Source organism: Erithacus rubecula (assembly GCF_903797595.1).
Source record: "Erithacus rubecula genome assembly, chromosome: 6".
In the NCBI taxonomy this organism is placed as follows: Eukaryota; Metazoa; Chordata; class Aves; order Passeriformes; family Muscicapidae; genus Erithacus; species Erithacus rubecula.
Window position 1 is genome coordinate 59,894,804 of NC_136688.1, and position 12,753 is coordinate 59,907,556.

General features: G+C 56.6%; 2 protein-coding genes across 2 annotated transcripts in view; one reads left to right on the forward strand and one right to left on the reverse strand.

Moving 5' to 3' along the window:
* FANCM (FA complementation group M) overlaps positions 1 to 5,660 on the reverse strand; it is a 58,738-nt gene extending 53,078 nt beyond the window's left edge. The window contains exons 1-4 of the mRNA XM_079307888.1: positions 5,113 to 5,660; positions 4,273 to 4,445; positions 3,384 to 3,461; positions 2,776 to 2,934 (exon numbers count right to left, since the gene is read on the reverse strand). Coding sequence (XP_079164014.1) covers positions 2,776 to 2,934; positions 3,384 to 3,461; positions 4,273 to 4,445; positions 5,113 to 5,542 — 840 coding nt within the window. The 5' untranslated portion in view covers positions 5,543 to 5,660. The remainder of the gene's footprint in view (positions 1 to 2,775; positions 2,935 to 3,383; positions 3,462 to 4,272; positions 4,446 to 5,112) is intronic.
* Positions 5,661 to 6,179: 519 nt separating this feature from the next.
* On the forward strand, positions 6,180 to 12,734 carry FKBP3 (FKBP prolyl isomerase 3). The gene is made up of 7 exons (XM_079309527.1): positions 6,180 to 6,364; positions 6,458 to 6,559; positions 8,006 to 8,113; positions 8,560 to 8,695; positions 9,583 to 9,650; positions 10,891 to 10,988; positions 12,549 to 12,734. Exons 1-7 carry the CDS (start codon positions 6,254 to 6,256, stop codon positions 12,601 to 12,603), a joined length of 678 nt encoding a protein of 225 aa, XP_079165653.1. The 5' UTR covers positions 6,180 to 6,253; the 3' UTR covers positions 12,604 to 12,734.
* The last annotated feature ends 19 nt before the right edge of the window (positions 12,735 to 12,753 follow it).

The window sequence follows — 12,753 nt, forward strand, 5'->3', positions numbered from 1 at the left end:
AGACCAGCAAGCAGAGCCAGTGGCTGCTAACTCACAGCAGGGTGAAAAAACAGCCCCAAAAATGGATTTGTGGAGGACTTCTGAAAGAACCTGAAGCCTCCTGGCCGCACAGGGAGCTCTGTGCTCAACCCCAAACCTCTCCCTGAGCAGCAGGATCAGAGTGGCCCTGGCTGAAGAAGGACCAAGGTGCCCTCAGTGCCTGCTGGGCACGGAGATTCCTTGGGAAGCAGCAAGGAGAGGGAGAATAGGAAACAGAAAATGAAAAGAGAGACATGAAAGCCTTAGTTTTAATAAAAACAGAGTATTTAAAGACAGGGGAAAAATACCCAAACCAACTAAAATGCAATGCAGTGTCACAGCCTGAGAGAAGGAAAATTAAAAATGCCAGCCAGTATTAAATAAAAGCTCTTACATAAAGAAAAATGGTAAAAATATTTTTAAAACTGAGTTGAACAGAAGGCCCAGGGAGGCATTATACAAAAGGTTTTGTTCTCATATCCTCCCCCAGATTTTTATAAGAGCCAATAAAAGTAATTTTCACCTTTGACAAGATTTGATGGCAAATTCAAGAAGCTTCTGCCATCTGATTGCTTTTGCCAGTTAGAGGAATTCTCGTGATGCTTTGGCACAACAGGTGTTGGCTTGCTCCTGGAAGCAGTGAAACCCTGTCACCACACAGCACCAGTCTGTAAATAATTTACATTTTCAGCTTCTCCTGCAAAAGCATCTGCTGTGTCTGCTGTCCCTGTCCATAGGCAGCCCCTGCTGTGGCCCAGCTGCCCGTGGGTGATGTTCTAGAAACATCCCTGAAGCAGATCTGAGTGTGCTGATACCCCACCTGCAGCCCAGCACTCCCTGCTGCTTTTGGCAAACTGTCAATTCCAAGATAGTATTTATTTATTTTGACTTCTGTTAGATGGCTTCTGCTGCTGAGAAAAACAACAAAAACAAACCTATTTCAGCTCCAGTTTGGAGATACACTTTATGGCTTGGTACCAACAGCTGCCACTGGCCCTCATGAGCCCAGGGACCAACAGCTCCAGTGTTCAGCTGACACAAAACACAGTTTATTTAGTTTTACTCCAGTGAATGCCAAGCAAACATCTCTGTTACTCAGCTCTGACACCATCATGTCAGGCATGATTGCCTAGAACAGGTATTTTGTTACCCATCTGTGGCTCTACTTTGGGGGCCACTCATGAATTTCCTGTTTTAATGTGAAGTTATCAGCTTTCCACTCATGAAAGGAGATAATAAATCAGCATTCACCCCAATTTTTGGAAGATTAAATGATGTAGCCTTAACAGATAAGTGGTATCCTGCATACTGTGTATTTTCCAAACCAGAGTTAGTGCCTATAAAGTTGATTCCAGCTATTGTGATACTCAGGGCCTTGCTCATTGTATGTAAAGGTCTCCACTTTCAAGAGTTGCTCTGGCATTGTTGTGCTGTGCTGTCTGACACTGTCCTTCTTCACACTGAAATGTTGTCTTGTTTACTGTTTGTCACAATTAAAGAGAATGTTTTATTGTGCACTGGCTCTCACTCCTACAGCACACACAGGAGCTTTTGCTCTCCTGCCTTGGGATGCTGCTGGCATTTCACAAATGCCATTGAAGCCCAAATTTGGAATGCTCACCTCAAGACCCAGGAGCTGAGGTGTCCAGAAATGAGGTTTGGCCTCAGCCCTGCAGCCCTGGGTGCCCTGGAAGTTGTGCTCTCCAGTAAAGCAGCAGCAATTGAAATGCAAATGCAGAGCAGAGGAAGGAAACAAAGCACTGCCCCACAGGGCAAGGCAGCCAAACCAACAGCTCACTGCACTTCAACCCCAGCTGGAACACCCCAAAATAAACCCTGCACTCAACAGGGCCTTCAGAGCACCTGCAGGGATGCAAAACGACTTCAAAGTTTCTCTGTATCAGTGGAAGTTCCTCATTGAAACACTCTCAGCTCACTGGGCTGAAAGCAGCTGATGCACTCACAGCTCTGCCTTCCAGTACTCTTCACAAAGCTGCACCAAAACCAACCAGCTGGAACCAAAACTATGCTCTGAGGCCAACTGTCTGGTATATAACTTAATCCTAACTTTTTATGTTTCTAAACAAAAAAAAAAGAGCAGATATCTTAAACTTTTCAGAGTGGGATTTTATGAAACATTATTTTCCTACAAGTATCTTACTGAGAAGGCAGAGATCACTAAGTTACAGCTGACTGACAAACAGCTCTGGCCCCTAAAAATCTCATTTGGGCATTAAGGATTGTGAAAAGAAAAAGATATCATCATCATAGTAATAGAATAGGGCAATAAATAAATTAATAGGGTAAATAAGCCAATTTAAAAAACGTCCAGGAGAACTAGTTACACTCAGATGACTTCAAGCTCTAAAGTATATTCTAAACCAGAGAAAATATTTCAGTCCACACACAGATTCCTTCAGGCTTTCTCAACATCTTAATACTGCTGAGTTCAGCCAAATGCAGAAACCTCAGTTTAGGCCTGGTATCAGTTTTGCAAAGACTCTTGAAAGAAAGTGAGGAAAATTCAATTGTAAGTTTTGCACCTGATCTTTCCAAGTCACTGCAAGGTAAAAGGTGTCATGGGTGCAAAGTGAAACTGCAGCTGCTGGAGTAGGAACCATGCTGCTTAATTTACCCTGTAATCAAAGTTAATTACATAGGAAAGTGCTGCCTTTATAAATCCTGCAAGTCTAGACAGAGGTGATAAAACATTTACTGTCACTGGCCACTGACCAAAAGGGAAATGCAGCCACTCACCTTGATGTAAATGTTCTGAAGTTCTACCAGTTCTTCCCCAAGTGGAACTACAATTTTTTCCACTTGTCTCTCATGAGAGTAAGGCTGGATTTCTGGAGAATCTTCAGCTAACATCTCTATCTGAGCAATCAGCAAGTTGGAGATAACTTGTTGCACAGCCTGGTAGAGAAGCCACAAAAACAAAGCAATTATTTCCATATTTTAGCAGGGGTTACACAGAATTGGAAGAAAAAGACACCCACTACCAGTGATGAAAAATGAAAGGAAGGTCAGGAAATGGAATCCTAGACTGGCTGGGGTTGGGAGGGAACTTTAAATCCCATTTCATTGCCAGCCCTGCCATGGCAGGGACACCTCCCACTGCCCCAGGTGCTCCAGCCTGGCCTGGGGCACTGCAGGGTCCAGGGGCAGCCACAGGGCCTGCCCACCCTCACAAATAAATAATACATGGTTGGCAGCATGAGAAACACCAAATCTCATCAAGTAATGCATTGCAAAGAGATTCAGTCTTGGTGTGGAATTCCTGAGGACCCTGCAGAGGCTTCAGGCAAAGGAACAGAGCTTGGACTGCACCCTGATACTGAACCAGAGCAGGAGCTTGGGCTCACCTTGGTGTCACTGCCTGGGGTGGCACTCAGGGCCAGCACACGGAATTGGTTTGTGTATTTGCTCAGCTCCCTCACAACCTAAGAACAGGAAAGCTTCATTAATACCCTGAAAGGAGATTATTTGCCAGTACAAACTGCATCAATGGAAATACCCACTAAGTAGGAAAGGCTTAGCAAAACACTCTAAAAATACTGAATCACAGAATGGTTTAGGTTGGAAGGGACCTTAAATCCCCCCAGTGCCAGCCCTGCCATGGCAGGGACACCTCCCACTGTCCCAGTGTCCAACCTGGCCTGGGACACTGCCAGGGATCCAGGGGCATCCTGGAAATGCACCAAGAACAGCCTGGGAAATTATGAAATTATTTCTCACTTGATTTAACAAAAGTATTGACAGCCTGCTAACTCAGATGAGCTGTCAAGAAGTGAGTCTGAAGAAAAACTCCAAAAAATGTAATTCATGGATGATTAATCCTATGTAATCTGAGCTCCACAAATCATAGTCCAGCATATTAAAGTAACTTCTTAGGTCACTTACTGCTCTCAGGTGATTGTATGCAACAAACTCTTGGCTGATGAACACAAACCCTAAATTTAAAGGGAGATCTTGAACTGACGGGTCTCTGCTAAAGAACCTTATAAAAATACTGGCTTTTCAATACTGCCCAGCCAAAAATATTTTTAAACTCAAACTACAATTTAGTGCAGGCAGTGAAAAACACCTTAAAGGTATTACTCAAACAAGGCAATGACAACACACAGGAGTGTTGGGTCTCTTTCAAACAAAGTTAAGGATCTCAAGGACAATCTCCCATTAGAGAGATGCTGTCAGCAGTTTTGGGAAGGGTTTTGGAACTGGGAGAGAAGAGTGGGGTGGCTGCAGCCCTACCTGGCAGTAGGCATGATTGCCAAGGGCTTTGTGGGCTTCATCAATGACCAGACACTTGATGTCCATGGCAGGGCAGGTGCCACGAGAGAGGTCGTTGACCATAATCTGAGGAGTGAGGAAAAACACCCTCCTGGAGCTCCAGAGCTGCCGGCGGTCCCGAGCCTGCGTCCCTCCTGGAATCACAGACACCATCAGGGAGCTGTTCTCTGAGAGCAGGGCACACCCCTGCCTGAGAGCAACACGGCTGGCACACAGAATTATGGAATAGTTTGGGTGGCAAGTGACCTGAAATCCCCTGCAGAGCCACTGTCCCAGGCTCCAGCCCAGTGTCCAGCCTGGCCTGGGGCCACAGGGCCTGCCCTCCCTCACCGAATACAACCACTAGGAAGAGCTTTGTGCAACAAGAAATTAAATCCAGAACCATGGAAATCAAGGCTGGGAAGCCCAAGATGCCTCGTAGCTGCCCAATGCCATAAACATCATTTGAAACACCAGTGGAAAGGTCTGGGGTTATGGGGTCAGTCATTAAGGATGTGGCTCATTGAGGAGTAACCTGCAGCTCAGAGGGCTGCGAAAACTTCATAAAGGCGGGAAAGGAAAGCGACGAGGAAAGCGACAAAGGGAGGGGAAACAGCTATGAAATGGATTAAAAGAGCCATTATTCTTTGGCCGAAGCATCGCACAGAGCGCTGTGTGTGCAGAGACACTGTGACCCACAGGCCTTCACCCTTTATACAGGCGACACGGGGTTTGACTGCTGCCAACCAGCAGCCAGCCCTTCAAACACCTCTCACGTTTTACTTTTTCCCTTGTGCCGTGTCTTTTTTCCAAACGCCGTACCTGTCATCTCCGCCATGTCCCGGGACGGGATGCCCATGACGCGGGCGCACGCCTCCATCTGCTGAGCCACCAGCGGCTTGGTGGGGGCGAGGAACAGCACCTTCCCCGAGGGGAACCAGCGGTAGAAGTTGTACATGACCACGGCGGCCACGAAGGTCTTGCCCAGCCCCGTGGGCAGGCACACCAGGGTGTTGGCGAGCAGCGCGGCGCCGGCCATGCGCTCCTGGTAGGGGCGCACGGGCAGGTTGGTGGGGTAGATCCAGATGGCGCCCGCCGCCTCGCTGAAGCCCCGCACCGGGCAGGGGTCGGCGGCGGCCGCGGCTGCCAGCAGCAGGTCGTCATCGCTGTCGCTGCCCGCGTTCCCGAGCTCGGCCCGGCCGCCGGGCGCCCGCCACACCTGGAGCAGGGTTTGCTGCCGGCCGCCGCTCATCCTGCCCCGCGCGCCGCCATCTTAGCCCTGCCTCCGAGCCGCTCGAAACCGCCGCCGGCCGACGGGAGCCGCCTACCCGGCCCGGCCCTGCCCTTTCCCCGGCCCGGCCCGGCCCTGCCCTTTCCCCGGCCCGGCCCTTTCCCCGGCCCGGCCCTTTCCCCGGCCCGGCCCTTTTCCCCGGCCCGGCCCTTTCCCCGGCCCGGCCCTTTCCCCGGCCCGGCCCTGCCCTTTCCCCGGCCCGGCCCGGCCCTGCCCTTTCCCCGGCCCGGCCCTTTCCCCGGCCCGGCCCTTTCCCCGGCCCGGCCCTTTTCCCCGGCCCGGCCCTTTCCCCGGCCCGGCCCTGCCCTTTCCCCGGCCCGGCCCTTTCCCCGGCCCTGCCCTTTCCCCGGCCCTGCCCTTTCCCCGGCCCGGCCCTTTCCCCGGCCCGGCCCTTTCCCCGGCCCGGCCCCGCTGCTCCTCTGGCCCGCCCAGCCCGCTGCTGCCGCCGTCGATCCCGCTCAGGGCGGGCCCCGGGGCGGCGCCATTTTGTCCCTCCCTCAGCGCCCTCCCCGCGGTCACGCCGGCAGCTCGGCCGAGGCTGAAGGGGAGGATTCCGAGGCTCGCCGCCTCTCCCGGCGCTCTCCCGACCCTCCCTTTGCCCGGCCCGCCCCTCGCCCCGCCGGGCGGATCCCAGCCCTCCTCCCCGGAGGAGGAGCGGGAGGCGGGTGGAAGATGGCGGCGGCCGCGGGCCCGGCGCAGCCCTGGAGCGCCGAGGAGCTGCGGAGCGAGGCGCTGGCCAAGAAGGAGATCATCAAATTCCTGCAGGAGCACGCGGCGCAGGCGGTAACGGCGCGGCACGATCAGTAATTCGCGGTTTGTGGCAGGTTGGGTTTGGTTTCTTTTCTCCCCTCACCGTCTCCCTCGTGTGTCCCGCAGTTCCTGGCGGAGCACAAGCTGCTGGGGCAGGTGAAGAACGTGGCGAAGACGGCGAACAAGGAGCAGCTGATCGCGGCTTACACGCAGCTCTTCCACACGCAGGTGAGGCCGTGGGGCGGCGGGGATGGGGCTGGGGCCGGGCAGGTGTGAGGATGAATGGATATGGGGATGGGGATGGGGCCGGGCAGGTGTGAGGATGGATGGATATGGGGCTGTGGGGATGGGGCCGGGCAGAGCTGTGGGGATGGATGGATATGGGGATGGGGATGGGGCCGGGCAGGATGTGGGGATGGATGTGGGGATATGGGGCTGTGGGGATGGGATGGGGCCGGGCAGGTGTGGGGATGAATGGATATGGGGCTGTGGGGATGGGGCCGGGCAGGGTGTGGGGATGGATGTTGGGATATGGGGATGGGGATGTGGGGATGGGATGGGGCCGGGCAGGGTGTGGGGATGGGGATGGGGATGTGGGGATGGGATGGGGATGTGGGGATGGGATGGGGATGGGGCCGGGCAGGTGCAGGGATGGGGCTGGGGCCGGGCAGGTGCAGGGATGGGGCTGGGGTTGGGCAGGTGCAGGGATGGGGCTGGGGTTGGGCAGGTGCGGGGATGGGGCTGGGGTTGGGCAGGTGCGGGGATGGGGCTGGGGTTGGGCAGGTGCAGGGATGGGGCTGGGGTTGGGCAGGTGCAGGGATGGGGCTGGGGTTGGGCAGGTGCGGGGATGGGGCTGGGGTTGGGCAGGTGCAGGGATGGGGATGGAGCCGGGCAGGTGCAGGGATGGGGCTGGGGTCGGGCAGGTGCAGGGATGGGGCTGGGGTTGGGCAGGTGCAGGGATGGGGATGGAGCCGGGCAGGTGCAGGGATGGGGATGGAGCCGGGCAGGTGCAGGGATGAGGCTGGGGTTGGGCAGGTGCGGGGATGGGGCTGGGGTTGGGCAGGTGCAGGGATGGGGCTGGGGTTGGGCAGGTGCGGGGATGGGGCTGGGGTTGGGCAGGTGCAGGGATGGGGCTGGGGTTGGGAAGGTGCAGGGATGGGGCTGGGGTTGGGCAGGTGCAGGGATGGGGCTGGGGTTGGGCAGGTGCAGGGATGGGGCTGGGGTTGGGCAGGTGCAGGGATGGGGATGGGGCCGGGCAGGTGCAGGGATGGGGCTGGGGTTGGGCAGGTGCAGGGATGGGGCTGGGGTTGGGCAGGTGCAGGGATGGGGCTGGGGTTGGGCAGGTGCAGGGATGGGGATGGGGCCGGGCAGGTGCAGGGATGGGGCTGGGGTTGGGCAGGTGCAGGGATGGGGATGGGGCCGGGCAGGTGCAGGGATGGGGCTGGGGTTGGGAAGGTGCGGGGATGGGGCTGGGGTTGGGCAGGTGCGGGGATGGATTCAGGGCTGGGGCTGGGGCTGTGCAGAGCTGTGGGGGTGGATATGGGGCTGGCTGTGGGGATGATAATGGGATAGGGCAGGGCTGTGGGATGGCTGTGGGATGGTTATGGGATGGAGTGGCTCTGGAATGGTTATGGGATGCAGCAGCTCTGGAACAGCCGCTCTCCTGACCCGCAGCGCTTCAGGGGCTCGGAGGGCGCGGCGCAGGCGGCAGACACGGCCAGGCCGGCCAGGCCAGAGGAGAACAAGGGCAAGGGGGTGAAGGCTGAGGAGGCCGTGCAGGAGGTGGGTGTGCTGCCCTCAGCTCCTGTGCTCCCCTGGAAAATCAAATTCCCCGGGTCCTTGGCTCACAGTGGGGCTGGGGGATCTCAGGGGAAGTTTCTTCCCCAGAGCTGCTGGCACTGCCCAGGCTCCCCAGGGAATGGGCACAGCCCAAGACTGCCACAGCTCCAGTTTGGACACCAGGGATGCCCAGGGTGGATTGTTGGGGGTCTGGGCAGGGATCCCTGAGGGTCCCTTCCAGCTCAGGAGATTCTGTGATCCCAGTTACAGCAAGATATCTGCTGTTTACACCCCACCTTAGGCTTAAGCTGCATTTCCCCCATTCCCCCAGTAACATGAACACGTCATTCACTAGCAGTGTCTCCTTTGACCTTAAACCCAGTGGTTGTTAATTCTTGGATATCTGAGACTATTTAACTCACCAGTCACAACTCTTTTTATATCCTTAGGGGCCACCAAAGTACACAAAATCCATTCTGAAGAAGGGTGATAAAACCAACTTCCCCAAGAAAGGAGACACTGTGCACTGCTGGTACACGGGGAAGCTGCAGGATGGGACAGTCTTTGACACCAATGTTCAATCAAGTAAGGCTCTGGGTGTATCAGTGTGCACTGAGCTCCTGGGGCTGGCTGCAAATGCTCCTGAGGGAATTAATTCCCTGGGCTGCTGCAGGGGTTTGCCCCTGGAGGGGTCTGGGAGCATTGCTGACAAACAGCTCCATCATGGTGGTGCTGAGCTGCTGCAGCCCTGCAGATTTTCCATGAGGTAGCAAGGGCAGTATTTTGGGACTGGCTGGTGTCAAGTGACACCATCCTGGCAGCCCTGGCTCCTGCCACTGCAGCCTGGGGAATGTGGAATGCAGGGACTCAATCCCAGGGGGAGATTCTGCCTACAGAGCTCTGGCACCAGCAGTGTCCTGAGTTTCTTGAAGTAAACACATCTTGGGGCCCTTCTGTGGTAAATCTTTAAATATGGAGGCCTGGAATGAGAGGGGTTTGAATGCTCTGCTGTGCAAATTCCCTGCTGGTGCTTTTGGGACAGATCAGAGGGTTTAGGGGTAGGGAATGGAGCAGTACTGGAAAGGCTTTCCCAGCAGTGATGTCCCACTCAGGAGCTGTATTCCAGTCACTGGAACTGTAACTCCTCATACTTGTGTGTTCCTTATTGACTTTCCTTGGGTCCTTAATATGTCCATGACTTGTGCAGTCAGCTTGAGTAATTCTGGGATGAGTCTTTGGGGTTTGAAAGATGCTTTGGTGCAGCTTGAACATTTAATGATGATTTTAGTGCACAGTGTTAGTATTTTCTCTGAACAATCTGATGTTGGGCTAAAAATAATATTATAAGAGCACCAAGTGTTATATAAATATTATGTATTTCTATAGAGCTTGAGTGTAATGGCAGTTTTCTGCAGAAGTGTGGAGCCTGCTGGTGTGATTTTGAGGCAAATGAACATAAAACTTTCTTGCAGGTTCAAAGAAGAAAAAAGCAGCCAAGCCCTTGAGTTTCAAAGTTGGTGTAGGAAAAGTGATCCGAGGTGTAAGTAAAGCATTCAGGGTCCCTCAGCCCCTGGGCAGATCCACTCTGTGACTCACTGGGCAGGTTTGGGGTTGTGTTCCCTGGCACCTGCCAGCCTCAGGCTGCTCTGTCTGTCACAGCAGCTGACACTGCTGGGATCCCAGGGCTCCATCCATCCCTGCCTCCCTGTGTGCATTCCCTGGGCACTGCCAGTCCCTGAGCTCCCTTCCCATGGGGAAATTGCTGCTGGTTCCACCCTGAGCCTGCCCTGGCCCAGCCTGAGGCCGTTCCCTCTCCTCCTGTCCCTGTTCCTGCAGCAGAGCCTGACCTGGGGCTGTGCCCTCCTGCCAGGGACTTGTGCAGAGCCACAGGGGCCCTGAGCCCCCTTTGCTCCAGCCTGGGCAGGGGCAGCAGTGGCCCAGGTTTATCCCAGGTCTATCCCAGGTCTATCCCAGGTTTATCCCAGGTCTATCCCAGGTCTATCCCAGGTCTATCCCAGATCTATCCCAGGTCTATCCCAGATCTATCCCAGGTCTATCCCAGGTTTATCCCAGGTCTATCCCAGGTCTATCCCAGATCTATCCCAGGTTTATCCCAGGTCTATCCCAGGTCTATCCCAGGTCTATCCCAGGTCTATCCCAGGTCTATCCCAGGTTTATCCCAGGTCTATCCCAGGTCTATCCCAGGTCTATCCCAGGTCTATCCCAGGTTTATCCCAGGTCTATCCCAGGTCTATCCCAGGTCTATCCCAGGTCTATCCCAGGTCTATCCCAGGTTTATCCCAGGTCTATCCCAGGTCTATCCCAGGTCTATCCCAGGTCTATCCCAGGTTTATCCCAGGTCTATCCCAGGTTTATCCCAGGTCTATCCCAGGTCTATCCCAGGTTTATCAGGGTCTGTGGGTGCCAGAGCTGCCCTCAGTGGGGACACAGCTGCAAGGCCTGGGCAGGCCCTGGGCAGGAATGAGTGTGTTATCCCAGGCCAGGTTGCTGTGTGGAGCTGTGTGGGGCTGTGGCAGCTGCCTGCAGTGCTGCTGGGGCCCTGGGAAGGAATGAGTGTGTTATCCCAGGCCAGGTTGCTGTGTGGAGCTGTGTGGGGCTGTGGCAGCTGCCTGCAGTGCTGCTGGGGCCCTGGGAAGGGAATGAGTGTGTTATCCCAGGCCAGGCTGCTGTGTGGTGCTGTGTGGAGCTGTGGCAGCTGCCTGCAGTGCTGCTGGGGCCCTGGGCAGGCCCTGGCTGCTGCAGCTGCTCTGTCCTTGCAGTGGGACGAGGCCCTGCTGACCATGAGCAAAGGAGAGAAGGCCCAGCTGGAGATCGAGCCCGAGTGGGCCTATGGCAAGAAGGGGCAGCCTGATGCCAAGTATCCTTCCCTGACCTCTGACTGCTTTGGGAACTGGGCTGGGGGAAGAGGTGCTTATGGACAGGGATGCAATGGGGCTTCACCTCTTACCCACTGCAGGCCCAGGACATTCCCACTCAGGAGTTCTGGGGCTGCAATTGCCCTTTTCTGTTGGAGAAAAGCTCGTGCAGGGGGAACCTGCTGCTGTTTTCACCTGCAGTTTTATTGCAGCTGCTTCCAAATGCTTCTGCCTGATGGGGACCCTAACCAGTGCAGGGAAAGAGGAGCAGGGACAGCTACATTGGGCTCTGGGATACAGCAGAAGCAGGGGGTGGAGGAGTCATCCTGCAGTGCTTTACACTGCCCTGTTTCATTTTCCAACCCTTCTGCTGTTGTGGAATGCTGTGATCTGCAGGGACACTGGGACAGTGCCAGCTCCCCAGGCACTGCCCCACGCCTGCAGGCAAGGCTGGGGCAGCTCAGGCTGTGAGCAGCAGGGTGGGGCTGGGGCTGGCCCCGGGGCCAGGGACACCCCAGGGGCAGCTGTGGGGTCAGGGACAGCCCAGGAGCAGCTGTGGGGTCAGGGACACCCCCAGGGGCAGCTGCGGGGTCAGGGACACCCCAGGAGCAGCTGTGGGGTCAGGGACATCCCAGGGGAGCAGCTGTGGGGTCAGGGACACCCCAGGAGCAGCTGTGGGGTCAGGACACCCCAGGGGCAGCTGTGGGGTCAGGACACCCCAGGAGCAGCTGTGGGGCCAGGGACACCCCAGGAGCAGCTGTGGGGTCAGGACACCCCAGGAGCAGCTGTGGGGTCAGGGACACCCCAGGGGAGCAGCTGTGGGGTCAGGACACCCCAGGAGCAGCTGTGGGGTCAGGGACACCCCAGGAGCAGCTGTGGGGCCAGGGACACCCCAGGAGCAGCTGTGGGGTCAGGGACACCCCAGGGGAGCAGCTGCGGGGTCAGGGACACCCCAGGGGAGCAGCTGTGGGGTCAGGGACACCCCGGGAGCAGCTGTGGGGTCAGGGACACCCCAGGGGAGCAGCTGTGGGGTCAGGGACACCCCGGGAGCAGCTGTGGGGTCAGGGACACCCCGGGAGCAGCTGTGGGGTCAGGGACACCCCCAGGGGAGCAGCTGTGGGGTCAGGGACACCCAGGGGAGCAGCTGTGGGGTCAGGGACACCCCAGGGGAGCAGCTGTGGGGTCAGGGACACTCAGGGGAGCAGCTGTGGGGTCAGGGACACCCCAGGGGAGCAGCTGTGGGGTCAGGGACACCCCAGGAGCAGCTGTGGGGTCAGGACAGCCCAGGGGAGCAGCTGTGGGGTCAGGGACACCCCAGGAGCAGCTGTGGGGTCAGGGACAGCCCAGGAGCAGCTGTGGGGTCAGGGACAGCCCAGGAGCAGCTGTGGGGTCAGGGACACCCCAGGAGCAGCTGTGGGGTCAGGGACACCCCAGGAGCAGCTGTGGGGTCAGGGACACCCCAGGAGCAGCTGTGGCTGCTGCTGGGTCCAGGCTGTCCCCGGGGTCAGGAGGGGTCAGTGCAGGGGCTGTTCCCTTTCAGTTTCCTTGACACTTGCCACCAGGATCCCCCCGAATGCCAAACTCTTCTTTGAGGTGGAGCTGGTGGATATTGAGTGAGGCGGTGCCGTGCTGCCGGGAATCCATTTCTGCAGAGCTTCCTGCTGCCGCTGCTCCGGCTCCGGTTACACCAGCGCCACTAAAGCAGAGTTTGTACCTGCCCTGCCTCCCCTCTTGTGTCTGTGCTCCCCTGCAGGGCCCCACTCCATT

What these genes read in the sequence shown, in the direction of transcription:
- FKBP3 (XM_079309527.1), top strand. Translation starts at nt 6,254, where the DNA reads ATGGCGGCGGCCGCGGGCCCGGCGCAGCCCTGGAGCGCCGAGGAGCTG. An exon ending in TGACACCAATGTTCAATCAA is followed by an intron (nt 8,696 to 9,582) that starts GTAAGGCTCTGG and finishes ACTTTCTTGCAG; the next exon opens with GTTCAAAGAAGAAAAAAGCA. An exon ending in TAGGAAAAGTGATCCGAGGT is followed by an intron (nt 9,651 to 10,890) that starts GTAAGTAAAGCA and finishes CTGTCCTTGCAG; the next exon opens with TGGGACGAGGCCCTGCTGAC.